This window comes from Bombus fervidus, chromosome 6 (assembly GCF_041682495.2).
Source record: "Bombus fervidus isolate BK054 chromosome 6, iyBomFerv1, whole genome shotgun sequence".
NCBI classification, from domain to species: Eukaryota; Metazoa; Arthropoda; class Insecta; order Hymenoptera; family Apidae; genus Bombus; species Bombus fervidus.
The window spans coordinates 2,136,401-2,157,677 of NC_091522.1; the positions used below are offsets into that span (position 1 = coordinate 2,136,401).

The window sequence follows — 21,277 nt, forward strand, 5'->3', positions numbered from 1 at the left end:
CCGTGGATAATTTCCTGTTACACGGCACGTGAGCATTGACGATACAAACTAAAAGAGGGAAAAAGCACAAGGGACTGTCGATGTATATATGCCGCATTATCACGCCCCCTCCCCCCGCGCCTCCCACCCCCTCTTTGCCGCCCCTTACGCATGGCTGATGCATCCTGCATATACGTGCGCCAGAACTTCCGTTAATTAACGCAGGTGAATGCTAATGACTCCTGTTACGAAATAACTGCACACAAAACGAGAGCTTTCGTCGACGATATTGGATGCTGAGCGCCGGACAATCACCAAACTAGTTGTTTGTGTCACCTAAATCGATTCAACTCTTTTGTTGTTCTCTGTCGTCAGAATTGCAACATTTTGTTCAATAATTTTCTTTTAAAGTGTCACGAATAGACATAGACATTTATGCAAATTCACGTTTTACGTATGAAATTAAAGAAATGAAACGTAAATAAAAATTTGCTTCACTCTCAAGACATTTAGCGAGTATTTCACATCCGACACTTTGTATATTTTTGAATATCACGTGTACTCTATATGTTTCTGTACATCTGAATTTCGTATAAATGCATAAACATTCGCAGCTTAGTTACAAATAATAAACGTAATCCTTTTGCATGAAAATGGCTAGAAACGGTTTAGTTTCCTCTTCGGATTTATATTGGGATGTCGTAGTTATAATACTTCGTTCTATAATATATCTTCCATTTAATTAACTTTGGAATATAGAGTAAATGTTAGCTTTTATTTCAGTTTTATTCAATCATGATAAAACACTATCGTACCATTGTTAATAATCGTCATCGTCGAATCGTTCTACGTTTATGTAAAGCATACCCATTTCGATGATCACGAATATCTATGAAATTGTGTTAATTACACATATATCACGATACTGGCCGCACTATGACAGGAATGAAACTATCGTTCTCTATGATGACACGCGGACAAAGGTGGTTAGCGAGAATGTTCCCGCACTAATTGCATACCTAGTATGATAGATCAGCGATCATTAAATTCGTGTATCTTAAAAATCGTGCACTATCGCCATTAAACGACGTCAAACAGATGATATTATAGTTCTACTCAATGTACTACACAATCCATAATATAATCACGGAATGGTTGTTGCTCGACTACCTGGAAATCTCGGGCCATAAACTTGGAATGTCGGTAAAAAGAAATATTAGATTGTCGCATATGAAATGTTATTTCAATCGCTCGCAGTTTCTTCTAAACATCATCATGTATTTAACCAAAGAAATTACTTCTGTTTGGTCCGCTATACCGTTCTAAGAACTAAATGGTTGTATTATTCCAAATTTAGAAAAATTCACAATTGTCGGATTCAACGATTTTTAGAATGAGATTACTACAAATTTTCATTTACCGTTTCCTTCGAAATAATTCATACATTAAAAGATTGCCTAGACGGAATTTAGGAGATATATATATATATAATCCCCCATAAATGTTATATTTTTGTTTGCCACAACTGTCCGATAACTGGAAGTATTCCTGAAAATCTAAATTTATGTAGGAAAATCACATAAATATTCTGGATATGCATGGCGACCAGAGTGTATGAGAATTTGATACTTTTATTATAAATCTGAGCAAATTACTTCTCCTTCGACGTGACTGAAACGTCAGAGAAGTTTTTTATGCATCGATCTTAAGCTCAGCCTTTCAATCTTTCAATCTTAGATGAAATTCTTTCGACGCGCAAACTGCAAGACTTTACCTTTGATAGCTTAAAAATTATTTCCCTTCTATAAAAATTCTCAAAATATTATTCTCCTTCGTGTACATATAAGGATATTAACGAAGATTAAAGCATATAAAAAGACATTGAACGAAGAAGTTTAAGCGGCCGACTGTTAACACCGTCAGAAGTGCTCGGAATAGGTAAAGGGTCTCGGAAAGGCAACTGGATTGATCGAATCATAGAACACACCTTTCGATGACTAAGGTTGCTCGACGGATGCCTTTCGTGGCCATAATACCTGAGCCCGAGACGGGCCGGCGGGTCAATTAGGAACATTGCTTTTTAAAAATTGATCAATCACCGCATCGCCGTTGCTGAGGCGCGTGCGCCGCGGCAGCTGTTCCCAGGAAGCACCTGGAATCACGGCGAGGGTGGAAACGAACACAAACGCTTTCGAATAATCAGCATCGGTCGCAACGATGACTGCCAGCCGACGTTCAAGTAAAATGCATACTCGAAAACGCTTACTAAGAACTCAATCACGTTTTCACAGACACTAAGAAAATTTTTCTCATTTTTCATTCCTATGCTGTCCATCGTTTCGGAATTCAAAGTCCTCGATACACGATAGATTATGTTCCATAAATATGGAGATTCATTAGGACACTGCTATATGTAGTTAATTATGCGTTTTATCAAACGACATTTGCCTTTCACCCTATCGATGCCGGCTGAATTTACCCGACAATCCAGCCACCTACCCAGTTGACACTGAATTTGCATAAACGATTATCCCTGTTTGGGATTCGTCGTATGCGCGTGAACTGGCGGATGAAGCGATAAGTTGAAAGAAAAATCGACTCTCGTAAATTTAGTCTTTAATAATACCAATATCGAGTTGTCAACCGATAAAGATGATTATTTAGTATATTGTGTACAGGCGCTATATAAGTAGTCGGTGTATATATTGGAGCAGAATTTTCTATTTCAACGCGTGGATTTCTCCGGCGCAATCGCGAATAGCTTAGTTTAACCCGAGGAAAGAGTTTTCGAGCTCTCAGGGGGTTCTATGGTAAGGTGGCAAGAAGCAAGGTTTGGCGAGTTCAGGGGTGGCTTGAGGTTAGGGTGAGGTTTAGGAGGTGGAAGAGGCAGCGAGACCTCGTAAAGGGGGTTTCAACGGACGCTGATATAAATTGAGCTTGCCATCAAGGCAAGCGGCGGGATCTGCCCAAGACCCTAAGATATATAGAAGTAGCTTTCAGCACGCCATTGAAGAATAGTTCGAGTCGCTTCGCGGAAAAATGGCTGGAATCGCCGCAAAACCGAGATAACGTTTCTCTTACGAGACTTTTCCGGATCCTGCGAGGGCTGAAGCGTTTCTGCGATGAAAACTTAATTTATCACCCGCCATTCTCTAGTCCCTCGACGATGAATCTTTTCCACTCGATCGTAATAAGACGAATATCGTGAAATTTCGGGCTCTGTCGCGCGCGCCAAGTAGAAACGGACAATCACTGATCGGACAGTCTTCGATACGTCAAATTTCGAATGACGTAGCTATTTTCGAAACTGGATCGATGCCTTACTGTCGATAGTTTAGACACGACGAAATTAATCAAAGCATTAGAAGTCAAACCGGCAATTATAAAATGACAATGAATAACCGAAAATTTTCTATATATATGGTATTCATTCCAGAGCTGGTCGGGACATTTGACTATTCGATCGATGTTCTTGTTTTTTTCGTTCTCGAAATCTATTAAAAATCGTAAAATAGTTACACGCGGTTAATATTGAATTTCAATTTCAATCAATGCTCGACCAATATTTTCCAACGGTTCGTGAATACGATTTGTTCGTTCGATCGTTGACAGCTACGATCTCGTTGTTAATTCGCTTAATTTAAGAAAAAAATTCTATGTATTATATATGTAAGAAAGAAAGAAAGAAAGAAAGAGGGAAAAAGATGGGATCCAGCCTGATGGTGGAAGCGACTAATATTTAATGAAAATAAATACTACATAAGTTGGTACGATGCGAGCCTGATTGATGACGGTGGTCGGGCTCCTGTCCGAGGGTGGCAAGACGCATTACCCAGACCGCCTACTGTTTCATGTTGCGTTACGTCGTCAGGAGGGACATTTTCGTTGCGCCATTAGTGGATCGTCGTGATCTAACGTCACGACGGAATTAAAATTCGAGAATCACCCCCAAACTCGAACAACGTCGATTCTAAATATTTCTCCCTATACTTTTTTCGGTACAGTTAACGTACTATGAATAACAAAATTCTGTTATATCGTTGTATTTATTTATACGAGCTTTCACACGCACTTCTCGCAGTCAGTCTCGAGATACCGGTAGTAAGGTTAAAGTAAAGAGATGCACGTTCTTCCTCGTAGTGCGGGTAACCTCATAAAGGTTGCGCAACTACCGATAAAACGCATACTCGCGGCTCTCGCAGATACGGTGAACCGTAAACTTGATCCATTTATACTTTATTATTATTTCACGGATGCAATATAGTTACCTTAGGATGCCTGTCATGAAATTAGCCCGAATTGCTCGTGGAATTGGATTTATCCTTTGAAGTAAGTGCGCTCGCAAGAATCTGTATGCCGTTATACTTCCACCGGTGAACGATCTATCAATTGCGTCGTATAGAATCGCAATGTTTCAATCCGATCCTCTATTTTACTAGTACAGACGTGTTGCAAATTTGTCAATATACTGTTCGTTAAATTTCAATTCTCTGAACAAAATATTCATCGTGTTACATAATTACAGAGTGCATATTTATAATTATATCACAAAAGGGTTATATATAGGCTACTGTATAATAAAGTGGCGAATCCAACGACGAAAGTTTAGATAGAACCGGTTAACTTTAATTCGACGATAAGTCCAGACGTATAAATCATTTTCTATAATATCAATCCCACCATGCTGTGAGCTTACCTTCTGTCCACTAGTATTCATCACTATCTGAATTGTTGAAAAGTTTCACAACCTACTCGTCGATCGACCTAATTAAAATTGATTTGATCTTAATTAAGAGATAATAATTCAATGAAGAAGCTAAAGAACGTAAGATTGCACGAGAAACTCTTACTAAAATCACATCGATGGTTCGCTAGTTTTGAACCGGTGCATCTTGTATGGCTGAAAGTTAAGCGCGAAGATGTGGACTTGGAGGGGTGACGATCGGTTTCACCCTAGCAGGCCGTGTATTTTCGCGGGTGTGAAATTATTCAGGACCGGTAGACGTCATAACAAAATGGGCGTTAGATGATGCTCCCTAGGGTCATTGCTGCGACATAGTTTATCCATTGAGAACCCCAATTCTCCTCCATACCTAGCCGCCGCATATGTACACGGGGATGCTTTTCTCTCCGCGTGTTCGTACGAGTTGATTCGTTTGTGTGCGCGTTTACAGCTGTGTGCGTTCAGTACCCAGCGTGATATTTTTCGGCCGACGACACGTAAGAGCTAATATCGCGGTCTATGCATATTTATACGGCATTAAAAATCACCCCTCCCTTAAAATGCATAGGCTGCTGCATAGCAGACGCGTTGAATCTTCGTCGAGTCGCGTAGGCTGAAGCGTTTGTCACGTTGGGGGTTGCTACTAGACGGCATCTCGTGCTCTTTGAACTTTTACTATTTCCACGAATGTTGCTGACGTTTGTGCTTTCTGTTTTGTTGCGTTCGCGGTGAGATAACGGTAGCCATGCTAATATTATAGCAGAACTCGTGCGTAGATTGAAGTTGTAATTGTTAATGTTGGACGATTAATTAATGTTGTACAAGATTTTCATACGAATGGTAAACTTAAACAGAGGACTATATTTTCTTATTTACCTAAAAAGAAACTTACCACGGTCTATATTTTAACCATACTTTTGTCACAGGGGGATATTAGCAATATATTTAAAGATGTTTCGAAACGCGAACATTTTTCATGTTTAATATTAGACTAATGTTAGACTAATGTCTGTTGTCCCAGTGTATTCTTATTCGAGCAGGACGTTGATTTATTTTCCGGACACGTCTCGCCGCCGGGGCGTATTCGATATTCGTTCGATGACGTTCATACGTTACAGACGGGCCAGAAACAATGTGGCAGTGATTTAACACGGGACAGAACCGTGATCGAGAGTGATTCGCGATGCGGCGAAACTTGACGCGCGCATGTTTGATGCGCCATCGTAAAACACTCGATTGCCGCGTACACGTGTCTGGTTATACGCTGGACGCATCCAGGTAAATGATCAGTGATAGTTTACGGGCGGAAATTTTGCAGATGGAAATTGCATATCGATCATACCTGGCTTTCGATACTCGATTCAATGCCCGCCAATGCGAGGCCATAATTCCATATTGCCCTTTTGCGTATTTTTTTCTTTTTTGAATAATCCTTTTCCCTCAACACGTGTCACGTGATATTAATCGAACGATGACGATTGAAAATTTTTATTCGTTGAAGTAGGTTTATCGTTTAAATTCGAATCGCTAGCGCGAATCGTAAATTTCGTTGGTATAAATCGAAGAAAGTTCAGTCTCAAGCGTCGCAAGCTTTCCGCTGCTGCGAGTGTACATTGAAACCATTTCCCATTTCTCAGGACAAGACAATAACGAACTACATTTACCCTCGGTGCAGTCACTTGTTTGTCCCAAAGGATGGTCGAATGACACCGCCATTCGTCCACCTCCCGTGGGATACTTTGAAAGCAATACCCAACATCCGCCACCATACACCGTCTCTCACAACGGCATATGTGACTTTTAGCCGACGTAGACACAGATTCAAACTTCGATCATTTCCCGAAATTAATTAGGGCACCGAAGTTCATAGTCAAATTCAGTATCTGTTATTTGAATTTATTTTTCGTGTAATCGAAGAACCAAGTGAGTTGAAATATAATATTCAAACATGATCTGCAGTTGGATCATATCAATGAAAGTACATCTGCACAGATTCACGTTCACGTCGTAACGTTCAAATTTTATTTATTACTTTGTTGAATAATAGAAGAGATAACTGTTCAAACTTTAAGTATTCAAATATAATCTTAAGTATTAAATATAATATTAAGAAAGGTACATCTGTAGAAACGTTTACGTCATAACTTAGCATTGTTAAATATTGTCCGAATCGATAAAAAAAAAAAAAAGCGGTATCGCGGCAGATAATTTTTATCAAAGGAATGCATCAGAAAAAAGAGACAAACCTCCGAGAACAAAGTCGTAAGTTCAGGTCCATAAATCTGAACGTTTCCTTTGGAAATTGTATTCGTTCGTAGCATTAATCCACGATTAAGACGTTTAAATACTTTTTCGGGAGATACGGACAGGTAAACGGACAACGAAAGGACGGAAAACGAGCGATCGGTATAATGGGATAGTTCAGCGACAACAATTCGCTCTCAGAGCCCTGTTTCCTTCTTTTCTTTTTTTCTTTTTTTCTTTTTTTCTTTTCTTTTTTTCTGTTCTTCCTACTTTTTGTCGCTCGCGAAGCTTTCGTACATAGCTTGTGGCTATCGACGGAAGATCGTGTCCCATAAAATTTCTGAGCAGTAGTAATCGAAAGGACCCTTCAGCCTAGAAACGGGCAGTTACCTGAGGCAGTTAAGTTAAATGCCTGTTAGCAGACGTTAACTGCTCGCCGCTATGGGTTCTATTCCGTGGACGATTGCAATTTTAATCGCCTCTTCATTATGATTAAATTTAAATCGGCTGTGTGCAGGTCTAATAAAGCTCGTTCCGCGGTTGCCGCTCTGGAAACAGAAAATGTCTCCTGGGCGGATTAAAATACGCGTAATTAAAACCGTAAAGCGCCAATACGTGTCCCCGAAAATAGACTGTCGGCTTCGCGATAAATGTCTGGCTGAAAAAAGCTTTTTGTCTGAACGTGGGCACACGTGTGCGCGCGCGTATACGATCACGTACGGGTTGGCGGACATGTTCATCGCTGCACCGCCGGAATGATTGAGCTTTATTTGAAGCATCGAGATCGGTTAATTAATATTCTAGAGATGATTGACGGTAAGGAACGGTGCGTTTGTGTATACGTTTCTAAAATCATGTAACGAAACGCGAGAGCTGAAACGATACGAGCGTGTAAGCGAACGAGCGCGCGCGCACACAAAAAGAGCCATTGACCCCTGGTCGCGAACAGAGGGTTTCGAGAAGGGATGAAAAAAAGCCCTTGGACGTTCCCCGCAGATGGCATTTTTCGCGCATCCGCGAGAGCTGTGAAATTATTTATAGCCGTCGAATCGCCGTTTTGCAACGAATAATTTTCGAATATCGTCGAACTTTTGCTCGACGATGCGGCATTTTTCCCTGGACACCCGCGTAATGCGTATGTCGCGCGCCAACGCACTCCACGATTTTATTATTTCCAATATAATATTCGTAGGATCGGAGGGTTGGTAGATCGACCGCGACAGACAATGGTTCGCGAGAAACGAAAATCGTAGGACGAATCAAGAGAGAGAGAGAGAGAGAGTGAAAGAGTATCGAGTATCTCCTTTCTCCGTTTCTATGTTCATTCCTTTCTATCTCGTTGCGTTTCGTTTTTTCGTATGGGAATATAGAAAATGTCATTGGTAGAGTGTAGAGGATCAATCGCCAACAGCAAACGAACAGAGGAAATAAATAAGCGAGAAAGGGAAATAAGCAAAGTGAATGAAAGAAAGGACAAATAAAGGGTGTATTTATATTTTATTTGAAATAATAAAAGTCGGTCTAATGTATAATTCATTACATCCATTACTACTAATTAAACCAAGTGAAAGGTCAGTAGAGGGGCGCGTGAATTTTTTAACGATAAAGTTAGCGGCTTTTGATTATTTTATTGCTGCTGATTGAGACGGATTTTCATACGAACTGGCCTCGCTTTCATTAAATTTCTGATTATCACGATAAAAATTGCATCGCCGATGTTTATCTCAGACAGAGACCGGTCGCTTGACCGTGGTCACGCTAAACGAGTGCCACAATTGAAAACGTTATTATATTAACGACTAATTGAATGCATCGCATAATTCTGGGTATTGGCTACGTGATGCCGCATCGAAGTAATTGTTGACTGTAAAGCAGTTCCGACGAATGCGTTATCGTGCAAGCAATGTAATAGTTGATAATTAACAGCAATTAGAGACGAAACGGCAATTACATCTCTTTTCAAGTAGTAATAAATTACAACAGATCGATAAATCGTAATATTTCATTACACTATTTCAAGTATTTTGTTGGTAATTAGAAAACTCTTCCTCGCTCGCGCTCTTCCTCCGCCAACGCTATCATCGCATTAAAACCGGTCGTTGGTTAATTTTTAGCTACATCCGACGCCGTTCCCCTGATCCATTCCGTAACCTCGCAACTACGTTCATGTTCCGACTCTGTTTCGCTCGATTAAAAAGTCCCGATTGTTCGCGCAGGAAATTCTGCAAACTTCATAAGCGAAGTATTCTTTCGGCGATTCTTGGTATCGCCAATTACCTGGTTAAGAACATAATTTAATAGCGGCTCGCGTTCCACGATTCTCGCGCCAATTGTTTGATTCGCTATCGTTCTTTTCCCTCTCCTTTTTTCTTTTCTTTCTTTTTTTTTTCTTTTTTCTTTTTACGGTGAATGGAACGTTCCTTCGTTATACGAAACGAGTACGTGTATGTTGCGAAATTTTTGATAGTTTTACTTGTAAAGCATTTCTTCCTCTTTCCAATTGATTAGAAGTAATCTTATCCGGTTAGAAAGTAAAGACTGGCCCCTTTTCCTTCGTATTATCGCAATATTGAATATTCGCGTTTTTCTGCTTACTTTATTCATAAACTGCTGATATTTGATAACTGGCGATATTTGATAAGATCTTTACACGACTCAAGTAGAAATAAAGCCACCGAGGTTAATCGTTTTTCGAACAAGTACGCAGTAATTACGTGTTTCTATATTAAAAGTATCAAAAAATTCTAACAATGCAGTTGATCGGTTAAATTCTCAAGTAGCTTATGTTTACGTGTATCGCTACACGTAAAAGCTATTGCGGCTCTGAAAGTGTCGGCTTTAAAATTGGAGAAACGTTTACAACAATCGTTCTATCGAATTCTCTTGTAGCCAAGAAATGTTCGAGGCAACTGTTTTTATCGCAAATAAATAGTAACAATTCTGCTAAAAGTATACGGATTTGGAACTGAAAAGAGTCGATATTGTAAACAGGAAAGCAAATATTTACCGTTCTCTCGCAAAACAGACATAGAATCACAATTAATCGAAAACCATCTCCGTTTAAAGAAATAAAATGCGAAAACGCTAATAGGTAATGAATCGTAGCGAGTGCGTCACACCTTCGCGATGCACAGGGTGCAAAAGAGCCACGTGTGCACGCGACACACTCCGACACATCCACGGGGGTGTCCCAGCCCTCGTAAAAATGTTGAACGGCGGTCCGCCATGGCGAGTCAAGAAATCTTTGATAGCGACGCTCGATAGTATAGCGACGCTGGGCGCCGGCGCCTTTCCCTAGCAGCCCCATTGGTGCCTGAGGCCCTCTCCACACGAGAGCCCGCCGCCGGGTTTCCTTGGAAACGCTTCGTTCGCTCTGATGTCTACCCTCGCCCATGGAAAACCTCTTTCAATTAGGCAGCCAGCAACCCCGAGCACCGACCGTCGGATCACCCTCTCTCTTTTTCCCTCTTTTCCCCTCTTTTTCCCTCTTTTTCCTCTCTTTTTCCCTCCTTTCCCCTCTTCTCGCCGGCTTGTCCGCGATACTTCTCCAACGCGTATCTACCTGCGTCTCGAGGTATAGCTTTGCGACGAGTTCTCGTTCGCATCGACGACTCTCCCCCTCCATTTCCCCCCGATTCGTCGTCCGTTTAGTGATTTCCTTCGTTCTTTAATAATTATACTGGATGTTCGAGGCTCGGAGACTCGACAATAGGAAGTTACGTTACGCTCGAAAGCATCGTGACGTTTCTCGAGTGGAGGGATGACGAAGAATATAGAGAGAAGACGTTCGAGCAAGAACGAAAGAAATTCTAGGGGATATATTACGCGATCGGTTGATCCGATGGGCGGGGTGGGGCTGGGGGGGGGGGGTGAACGTTTGACCGAGGAACGAAGAAAATTAGTAGACGAAAATAATCTGTGGATTTAAACGATCCGAACTGTCGTCGTGTATATTTGGAGCACGTCGATCGTGATGTCATGGAACCGCGAGATTAACGTTCGTAATAACGAATTTCCTGATAACCATCGTATGAAAAATATCAAGACTCCGGTAGGAGCGTCGCACACATGCCATTTTCCACATGCATGTGGACACGGGAAAAAGAAGACGAGCAAAAACTGTTTGATATGCAGCACGACGCCCGGCTTGACTGACGCTTCCGAGTTGCGAATAAAATTTTCATGAATTTCTATTAGCTTCGTTTTTCTAGACGTGCCCCGGAGACTTAAAAAAGCTCCAGCCAGTTGTTGACTGAGAGGGAAGAGCGCGAACCATATCTCGTTGGTCAAGACTCGAATATCGGTTTTATCAATTTCCGCTTTAAAGCTTCGGTCCACGCTTCCATGTTTTTAAATATCTCATTAGTGCAACAGATACTATGCTTATATATGTACAAAGGATTAATTATTTTCCCACAATAGAGTATAATATTTAGATACTCTAGTTACATGATTTAGATCCTTTTTGAATATTCTTCTGGATAAGTTAAATAAATACGAATAAATTTGGATGGTATTTAAAAAATGATTGAAATTTCGGTAGCGTCATCTCTTGTGCAATTTCTCCCGGTTATTCCAATGATCTTTGAATTTAGCGTACGCACAGAGACAGGGAAAGTTTCGAGAAAGTTTTGCGGTTACCTCACAGCAAGTCGAAGTCCACCAAAATTCGAGACCCCGTAGGGTGAAGGCTTAACGCTACTCCAAGTTTCAGTTTAATCCGAAAAGCCGCGGTAGGCCAGCGAAATTGATTTTCAGACACTCGCGGTACCACCTAGTTATGCCTATTAAACGTGTCTCTTGTTGTTCAAACAACGACGTAGAATCAAGCAACCGGCATTCCTGCTTGAAATATTATGGGAAATTGTTGGATAAGAATTTCATCGTGTTTAATTCGTTACCCTCGGCTGTTTTCTCAGAATTATTCGAGCATTTGATCAAAAGTGAAAATATTGTTTGAAGCATTTTTTCGTCAGAAGTTTATATCGTCAAACTGTAATGATGGTTTACGAAACTTACTTGTACTCGACTTTCCGTGAGGCCAATTTTCACAGCTATCTCCTCCCTGAGGAAGATGTCCGGGTAGTGTGTTCGATTGAAACACCTTTCCAGTTCGTTCAGTTGGGCCGGTGTAAATCTCGTTCGGTGCCGTTTCTGCTTGGCAGGTTTGTCATCACCTTGTCCAATCGCAGCCGCGTTTCCTATCGTAGGAAATAAATTTTTCAATCTGTCCAATTCAATCAAACCTATCTGCCTTCGTTTAATTATGAATAATTCGACTAAATTAAAGTGTGCTGATCAGGAATCCGTGAAATTGAGAGAGTTAGGAGGAACTGACGCTAAACGTAGTACAGCGAACATAATGATCAATTTGTAATTATATAATAGAAATGGTATAGGCTTTCGTTGCATTTTGGGGAATCTGAATGATCATTTGTAAAATATATGAATAAAATCTTGTTCTTCTTCTTGCATTATACACTTTCCCGTTTTGATTTTTTGCAGCAGTAGTACTCCGTTTTTAAATATAGACTGCGTTTATTTAAACGAAATGTTGGCCAGTGTCTGATTAAATAAACTTCCACTTTATGGTTGAATCTACTTTATGTGAACGAGAACTTTTATTACATGATTTTTTAATAAAATCGTTGGAGTCTTGTTACATGAATTCTAACTATATAAATTTGTCCCTTGAGAAGTTCGAACAAATGGAATTCTACTGTACAAGTTCCACTTTTAATAAGTCCACTGTTAATAAGAATTATTAAAAATTTTCAATTCATCATCAGCATAATCCTATTCCTGCGGACTTGTTGTTTCAAATTCTTCACCCTGACACTGGATTCGCCGATTTCGATACAATCTTCCATTACTTTCGCGCGCCAAGTGTACCGTCAACAGCTTGCACGCGAGGAAGCGAAATTTAGAATTTATTTTACAGGGAAACGGTATCAGGGCTTGGCCGTCGACGAATAATAAAAAGAACGAAAGAGAAAAAAAGAAACGGGAATACACATTCGAACACGGTAAAACGCTTACCCGTGCCAGGCATCGTCATGATTAATTCCTGATGAAGCGTGAGGCCACTGCCGGCAGACAATCCGGTGCCCAAATTCACTCCCAGCACGCCGTCCAACTTCTCGTGCCTCTTCAGATCCTGCGCATGAAGATCCTTCGCTCCTGCGAACGCGAAACGCGAAAAAAACGAGCCATTACAGTTTTCTGTTACTCCGCGGCCGCCACCGGCCCCTCGTCGTGCTCACTCCCTTTTCTGCTCTATGTAGTTTAAATTTGTATAGGAGCAGAAGCTGAGTGGTCGGTGGGGAGGGGAACACGGACCACTTAGCACGAAGGTGCGAGAATCGTCACCGGCCTCTGGCTTCTAGGCGAGCAAACACATACATCGAGATCTGCCATCGTACACGGACACGTGTTCACGCGCGCGGACACTCACAGCTACATGGTCGTAGGAAATTTCTAGAATGCGTGGGTGGAGAACGACTGAAACACCCGCACAGGGGACACGGTGATTGCGCGGCCATCGCGCGTCGTTGTGCTGTGTCAAACCTGATTACGTAATCAACTAAACTAGTTTCTAACCTCCAAGAGGCTGATCTACCGATATTTTTCAGAGTATCGATAAACAATGGCGCGAGTGATCAGCTCGAGGAACAATCGAGAGGAAGTGGGAAAATCGTGTTCGGTACAGCTGTAGCGAACAACTGTAACTAAGTTGAAATTTAGACGGCACATAAGGGGTGAGTGTGACGAGAGTAACGTACTTAAAAATTTTTCAGCTTTGAGATTACCCATCTGCAAAATTAATCCTAGAAGCGAAGTACTTTTCTTTGTTGGAAATGTGATAATTTTGTTCAAATAGAGCATTATATTATATTATGCAATCTCCAAAAAAGATCGTTTTAATTATTTTTCAATAGTAAGCAAATATATCATCGTATATATTTGATGTGATTAGATTTGATATTATGACATCATTAGTACCCAGATTCTACGAAAAGGTTGTTCTCATTATTAACCGTTTGAATAGTTCGTCATTTTCTACTTTAACGTTTTCTAGCCTGCTTCCTTTAGTTATCTTCCAGCAAACCAACGATATTAAATAGACAGTGGAACATTAAATTTTAAAGATTCATCGAGTCTAAGAATGCTATTGGGTAACAATGAAAGAATTATTAAAACCACGTTCTCTCCGTTGGAAAGTAGATTTATATAAATCAAAAATTTATTTCCTGGATTATTATGCTTGCAATAACGTTACACATTATAACGGGCACATTATATATAAAATTGATTATAAAATTTTCCTGAATATTCTGTTATTTCTCAAATCACTGGATGGTAAGTCGCCTGCATTAGGCAGGCGATCATCGTCGCAGTTAGTACATTCCTCTCGATATCACAGATGCTGTTAATTAAGCGTCGGATCGTACATCAAACGTTATGAAGTCACACGCGTTACACTGGAACGATAATATAGTAACCAAGGAATTTTATTGGTTTCATAAACACGCTGACCGGCCCGGCAGTTTTGCATCGATATTTTATAATCCGGTCAGCTAATAGTGATTCATACGGCGCATTTGGGCCGGCGTGTATCCAAAATGCTTAATACGACTGTACACGCATAATAACGTTAAACAGTCTGGAATTTGAACTGGTGTTGAAAACATCGCGGCAATAGTTAGAAAATTTCGATCGAACCGCATATTTTCGCGAGAGATCGAACAATCATCGCGCTTTTTACCAAGTTATGCAAATCTCAGGCGCAAAATCCAATCGTTTTTATCGGACCGATATCTCACGCATCGTGTACGCGTATTAATGTAATTTGTATATCTGATGAATATTGACTGCAAAATGTTTCATAACCATAACTGTGAATCGTCCGCCATGACTTTGGAAATTTCTTGCGTTCCATCGTGCACATTATTCGCGATAGAATTATCTCCAAAGTTTTATTTTGTTTCTATTTTTCACTTCGCTTTTCGTTCAATTATAAGTCATATAGATGACAAATCACTCTAACATGGAAAGGAAAGAAGAAGAAGAGAAAGAGGGAAGTAATGAAAAATCCGATATGATTCGAAAATTAAATTCATGAAAATACACCATGCTCGACGTGTATGAATTATAAATGATGGAAAAAGTTGGAGCAGTCGACGAATCGAAAGGATCATAAAACAGTGGAAAACGTCTCGAAGTGTCGAGGAGCATGGTTCGGAGAAAGGGTACGATCCTCGGCGACCACCAGCGTGCAGCAACCGTTTACTCAATGGGAACTCCGTATGAATGAACTTTATGACTGTTCTTTATTTTCGTTTTATTTTTATGGATCTTGATGATTTTATTTCGATTTTACTGGTCAAGACCCGGTATTTATGAGCATCGTCGCTCTCGCCCATCCAAAATTCGGTAGGTTCCTTTGATCTCTTCATCGTGGATTTTTGTTTCAGCGAAAAGAGCGGTGAAGAGAGATAAAAAGAGGGAGGGAGGGAGAGAGAGAGAGAGAGAGAGAGAGAGAGAGAGAGAGAGACGACGACGACGGATGAAAAAAGCGGGAGAAAGAGAGAACGCCGATACTGGATTCTTCCATGAATTTTCCAACAATTTTGTGCCGCAGCTGCGAAGCTTGCACTAAAAAAGAGCGCGTTGAATTGAATTGTCACTATGCGATCCGCGCCATGACCCGTATAATTTAATTCGTCTCGATCAAGATCAATTTGAATCGGCGACAAAAAAAAAAAGCGTATTTTATATAAAGAATGAAACAGTATGTGTCGCAAAAGTCGCGAACCGTTCGTCCTTTGCTACGCAATATCACAAACGAGAGTTTCGATTCTTTTAAATTTAAAAGGTATTTGAAACAAAAAATAAAGAGGGGCAAATAAATATTAAATCTATACGGGTGTTAGCAAATTCAATTCGCTTAATTGGTCGAGGCGAGTTTTGATAAAAATTGGCAAACAAGATACGATTAGTGCGAAAGTGCCGTTTCGCGAGGATTAGTGCTGCAACCTTTTGTTTGCTTCGCTACCGTTCGCCTCTCATTAACGCTAAGAATCATTGTTTAATCCTATTCTATCTGTTCGGATTATCGGATTATTTAATCGAATTAAAAGGATGGCACCCTAAGACAACGAATCCACTTGCGTATGGTTATTTTCCATTTATATCAGGTTGTCCGAAAAGCTCCTGTCGTTCTGTAAGGAAATAATAGATGCACAATGTTTTTTGTTTTATATTAGTTTATTGAATTATGCAGGAACATAATAATAGGAGCACGACGAAATAGATCATACCTAATTCGATAAAATAATATATAACAGAAATTGTTGTTCGTCTATTATCATCTTATGAAACAAAAAAAACTTTTCAGACAACCTAATATATATATTTTGCTTTTTCTTTTAAGCGTTGTATTTCTTAATTTACTTTCTTATTGATACAAATCAGGAAAAGGATAAAACGAGTCTCGATACTGCAACACGTCGTAAGAATGATATTTTGCATGCACTAATGATAGTTTAAAAAGTCGACGATTGACAATACAATCCTCTTCAACGTTCGATCAATAAATTTATAAATCGCATTACTCGATCCACTAATATTCATTTAGGCATGAAAAATCACGAACGGTACATATTCTTAATGCATCGATGTAATATTTAAATGAGATTAACGCTTTCAACGAAGTTGTTTCATCGTCGTCGCGTCTCTGTGAAAAAAGAATGTCACGATTTAAAAAAAAAAAAAAAAAAAAAAAAAACCTAGGTAGGAAAAATATTTTGCGAGTCGTGTTAAAAATATTGGATATCTTTAGTGGAAAAAATTTGTATGTGTCGATAAATGAATCTAAGACGAAGGAGGTTATACGTGGCGACAAAAATCGACAGTTAATTGTTCTTTAACCGAACCGACACGTCGTGCTTTTGCTCGGTTTCTACCACTAGTCCCAACTCTAAATCGTTCCTTAACTTCCCGCCTAATGTAATCAGCGTTGAAGTAATTAAGGTCATCAAACTCGAGAAGCGGTTTCCTTGGGCGGGAGAGAAGCGAACAGGCGTCCGCCACGTGTTATCGAATCAAAGTTTTCCTTTTTATCGTTCGAGCAACTTTTCCCTTCTGTTTCGCGTGTGTACCGCGACTTTCGACAGGGAAAACCGAGATTGACTATGGCGTTTGATGCACGCGACGTATAATTTCTGCATGATCGTTGATGGGGATGAATGGGGATGAATGGGGATGAATGGGGATGGCGATTGTATTTCGTCGATCTTTCGGATTTTCTGGAAAATTTTTTACAAAATCTGAGAGCTTTATATAAATATACAAACATTGACCGATGTTCGAACCATTAGAAATGGGATAGAATATGTAGAAATTTTTCATACCGATTCCAGATTTTTTATATCATACTACGTATCTGGCAGGATCGAAAAGATTTGATAACATATTTGAATGGCGCCGAGCCAAATATTTTGCATAATTTGCATCTATTTTGTTACTAATTATTACTACAATTAGCAAAATAAATTAATTTCAGTAGCAAATATTTCTTGGAAGGAGGCACGTTGACTAATTATTAATGAAGATTGTTGCTAAAATATTCAGATTATATCTTCTTAATTGACATTGGATAGTTTGCATATATGTAGTTATAAAGGAACGCACGCCGTCGGACAGAGCTTTCTCAGAGCGTAGCTCGACGTTCCACAATAAAAATAAATAATCGAATGAGTATATTATTGTTCATGAAGTTTATAAATATTTTATACTATAACGCGGATAGTTAAGGTAACGAATAAAATATAATTCGCAAGTATAATTGCTTAAATGTGTCAGCGATTGTACGTTTCAGGACGCTTGGTATCAGAAGCGTGGAATTGCTTATTTTTTAACAGATTTTTAGTGGTTAGTATTATATGAATCGTTCTTTCATAATTAACAACCCTTTAAACGTAAATGGCAGTATTATTTTTGACGTTTCCATGTTTTCGGCTAATGTTACTTTTTAAACGTTAATGAAAGGAGATTTTTATGCAAGAAAAATAATCGAGAGTTATAAAGTCTTAATTTCAATCTTTTAAGTTCAATTATGTTTTATGCAAAAGAATAATGTTTATTACTTAAAATATCATTCTTAACCTACTCAGATATTAACATTTTTCCCTATCTTTTGATAACTGGAATTCAGTTGAGCAATTCTTTTTCACGAATAAGTTATTGAATATAATGAAACTTATACAATTAAAAATCAGAGTTTCCAAAGCCGTTCGTTGCTCGCCGCCGTTACTTTCAAAACCACTCAACGTTTCGATACAATAAAAATATTCTGCTGCCACACTTTTAGAATACACGTTTGAAGAACAGAGAAAAAAAATAATTTTTTCACCTGTCACCACAGATCATCGTCCTCGCAAATAGAATATTTAATAACCGAAAAGGACTTGTACGTAAAACGATGAAAAATCTTTGATCCTCCAGGTTTCAAGTGGCAAGGACTACGACGAAATATCATGCTAAACTCAATTACCATAAACACGTAAGTCAGGCAATGTCATAGCCTTTCTTAGGAATAAAAAAAGCGAAAGATGGCCAAACCAATCTCGACCCTTGCACAGCACAAAGGACGTTATTCCCCACTTTTCACAATCAAACCACAAAACAACGAAACGAGAAAATAATTTCAGCAGACCCTCGAACATCTCTACTTAGCATTATCCTCCAACTAAGCATCCTGGAAAATTGTGCAACTTCACAGAATCGATTTCGAAAGCTATTGTACGTGCGATCGCGCGATGGAAAGTTCGCCACGTAAATTTCCTTGAAAAATACTCCAAAAGCGACAGCACACGGGATTCGTCGAGGAGTGAAAAACTGTTTGGTCGCACCTCTCTGTCATTACTTACCGGGAATACCGTGTACCGAACCGCCGGCGGAGATGTTGTTGAGCATGCCGCTCCCAGGGAGTGCAACTCCCGACACAGATAGGACGGGGTTACAGAAAATCCGCGTGTCACCGCGAGCCACCCTCGAAAGTTCCGTGCTACGAAACGGTATATACAACGAAAGGATATTGCGAATATTTTTCGTGGATAGAACGCGACAAGATGCGGTATACACGACGAGACGTGTTCATGGAACGGCCCGTGCCCCAGCAAGGCAAACAGCGGACTGCCTAGCTGCCATATCCGAGCTCCCCCACCGCCGAGGATAGCCGTGCATGTCCCTCTCTCTGTCGCGCGAAACACCCTTTTGCGGGCCTCTTCTTCTCGCCCGTTGCACGCGCCACGTCGTTCTCGCTCCTGTACCCGGCTTGTGGGCGTGATATTAAATCGCTGCCGTGCTTCAGACTCGCCGACGCCGTCAGGAACGTACTTAGTCGAAAGGGCAACCTGCAAACGATACGTATACCTGAATGAAACAGCGTTTCCAACTTAGCAAATGTTTGGGGATGATCCGAGAAGTTTGACGATTTAAAGTAATTAAGAATGCCTCGTTCTCGGATGTAAAACTGGGTTTTGGCAGGAGAGATGGCTCGCCGGAGGAAAACAACTGACGATTGGTTGTGCGAATGATAGTACTTGGCGTTTATGATCAAGATTGGAAGATACTTTCGATAAGTAAAAGTTTCGGTCTATTGGACGTTTAATCTGTAACATTGCGAGGAAATTGGAGAGGCTAGAAGTTGTGAAAATAGGGGTCTACGTGGAGGGTTGATAGAGACGGGCGAAGGATCGGTGAAGCGGTCCAATGAGATCGGCGTACTTCCGGTAACGTTTTGTGGGAAATGTTAGGCGGCTGGAGAACCGATAGAGAGACAGATTGGCAGGACAAAAAGAGGGAAGAAGAATATATAAGAAAAGATAAAGCGATATCAAACGACGAAGAAGAAGATGACGAAGGAAAAGAGAAGAGTGTATACGCGAACGAAGTCTCGCGGATGAAGAGGGGGATGAAGGAAAAGAGTAAAAATGGAGAAAAAGAAAACAAAAACGACGGAAGGAAATCGAGAAGCGGTAGTGGCAGAGTTTTGCTCACGGACTACGGTGGTTGGCGGGGCTGTCCATATCCGAGGTAAACTCTATCCAGGTTACTGTAGTCTAGCTGTCTCTGTTTTGCGGTAGGCGGTAACCGCCACGGACGCAGCTCCAATGAGCGAGTAGCCCGCCCTCTGGATGCCCCACTAGCTTACCCTCTGCTGGAGATTTATTGAAATTTTATTTTTATGGCCGGTAAGCACGGCGTCCGGTGGATGCAGGGGGTTGCAGGGTGCGCGTCGGGACCAGACGGAACGAAGGAGAGAGGAGGATTCCTTCTCGTTTCCTCCAACTTTTTTTCCACGTTTCCTCTATCCTCGTTTCGCCACCAACGACAGCCACCGTGTATTTTATCCCTTTCCCTCTTTCGCGTTTTTTCCCTCTTTGGCCTGGCTGTACGCTGCCGCGTAGCCCGGCCACTTTATTCACTACGTCCTTTTAATTCAATAGCTACCCTTTTTATAAGGTAGCGGCCGCCGAACGAAGACGGAAGTCGGCCGTGTCGCTTCCAACGTCAACCACGGGACAATATGCCAACGATCGCTTCTATGCTAACCTATCGACGCAACCTTGTTCTTGAACTTTTCTTCGCCTTAAATATGCGAATAGTCGACCAAACTTTGCAATTGTCTATTGCATCCGTTTATCGCGATTCAAGGCAGATGTTTACCGTGTAATGCTTGGAAGCATTGAATCGAACACTTGAAATCATGATGACTTCAGAAAGATTTGATATTATTGAGAGGGGTTGTTACGAGCAACGGCGCAGACAGAAATGGTTATAAGCGCGTTAAAAGGAAGTAGATCGAGACTCTGGTACGTTCATGCTAGAGTATTGTAGTCTGGCGTTACAACGTCGTCCTGTGTTTAACTTATCGATTAGCATCCTCACGCATCTTCCTGGTATGACGTGACATGATGCTACACGATCTACATACGAATTCTTGTGCATGAATTACCATTATTATCTCTGGAATTACAATAGTAAGTAAGTTGTTTGTCCGGCAGATCTTTTTTTTTTCGTGCTACTATGTTTCTTGGATTTTACATGATAGTATAGAAATAGTATAGACATTAATTCGTAATTATCGTGACAAATATTCGGGATAAATTACGTTAGGTGCAACTACTGATAGGCAAGCTGAAATAAAAAAAAATTTGCAGATGCAAATTAAAATTATTTTATTCTTCGCTACGAATGCTTCGTCTTTTTATCTTATAAATGTTATTACAAATATTCAATTGCACCGTTTATGCAGCATGAAAAATG

At 40.4% G+C, this 21,277-nt stretch overlaps 1 protein-coding gene across 2 annotated transcripts in view; it reads right to left on the reverse strand.

The window, feature by feature from the left end:
* Otp (orthopedia homeobox) overlaps positions 1 to 20,585 on the reverse strand; it is a 30,125-nt gene extending 9,540 nt beyond the window's left edge. Inside the window, exons 1-4 of one of the 2 annotated variants that reach the window (XM_072006279.1) lie at positions 20,009 to 20,585; positions 18,877 to 19,362; positions 12,986 to 13,126; positions 11,966 to 12,147 (exon numbers count right to left, since the gene is read on the reverse strand). In XM_072006279.1, coding sequence (XP_071862380.1) covers positions 11,966 to 12,147; positions 12,986 to 13,126; positions 18,877 to 18,922 — 369 coding nt within the window. In that variant the 5' untranslated portion in view covers positions 18,923 to 19,362; positions 20,009 to 20,585. The remainder of the gene's footprint in view (positions 1 to 11,965; positions 12,148 to 12,985; positions 13,127 to 18,876; positions 19,363 to 20,008) is intronic. The other variant, XM_072006280.1, reaches the window with a different exon arrangement.
* Positions 20,586 to 21,277: the final 692 nt, after the last annotated feature.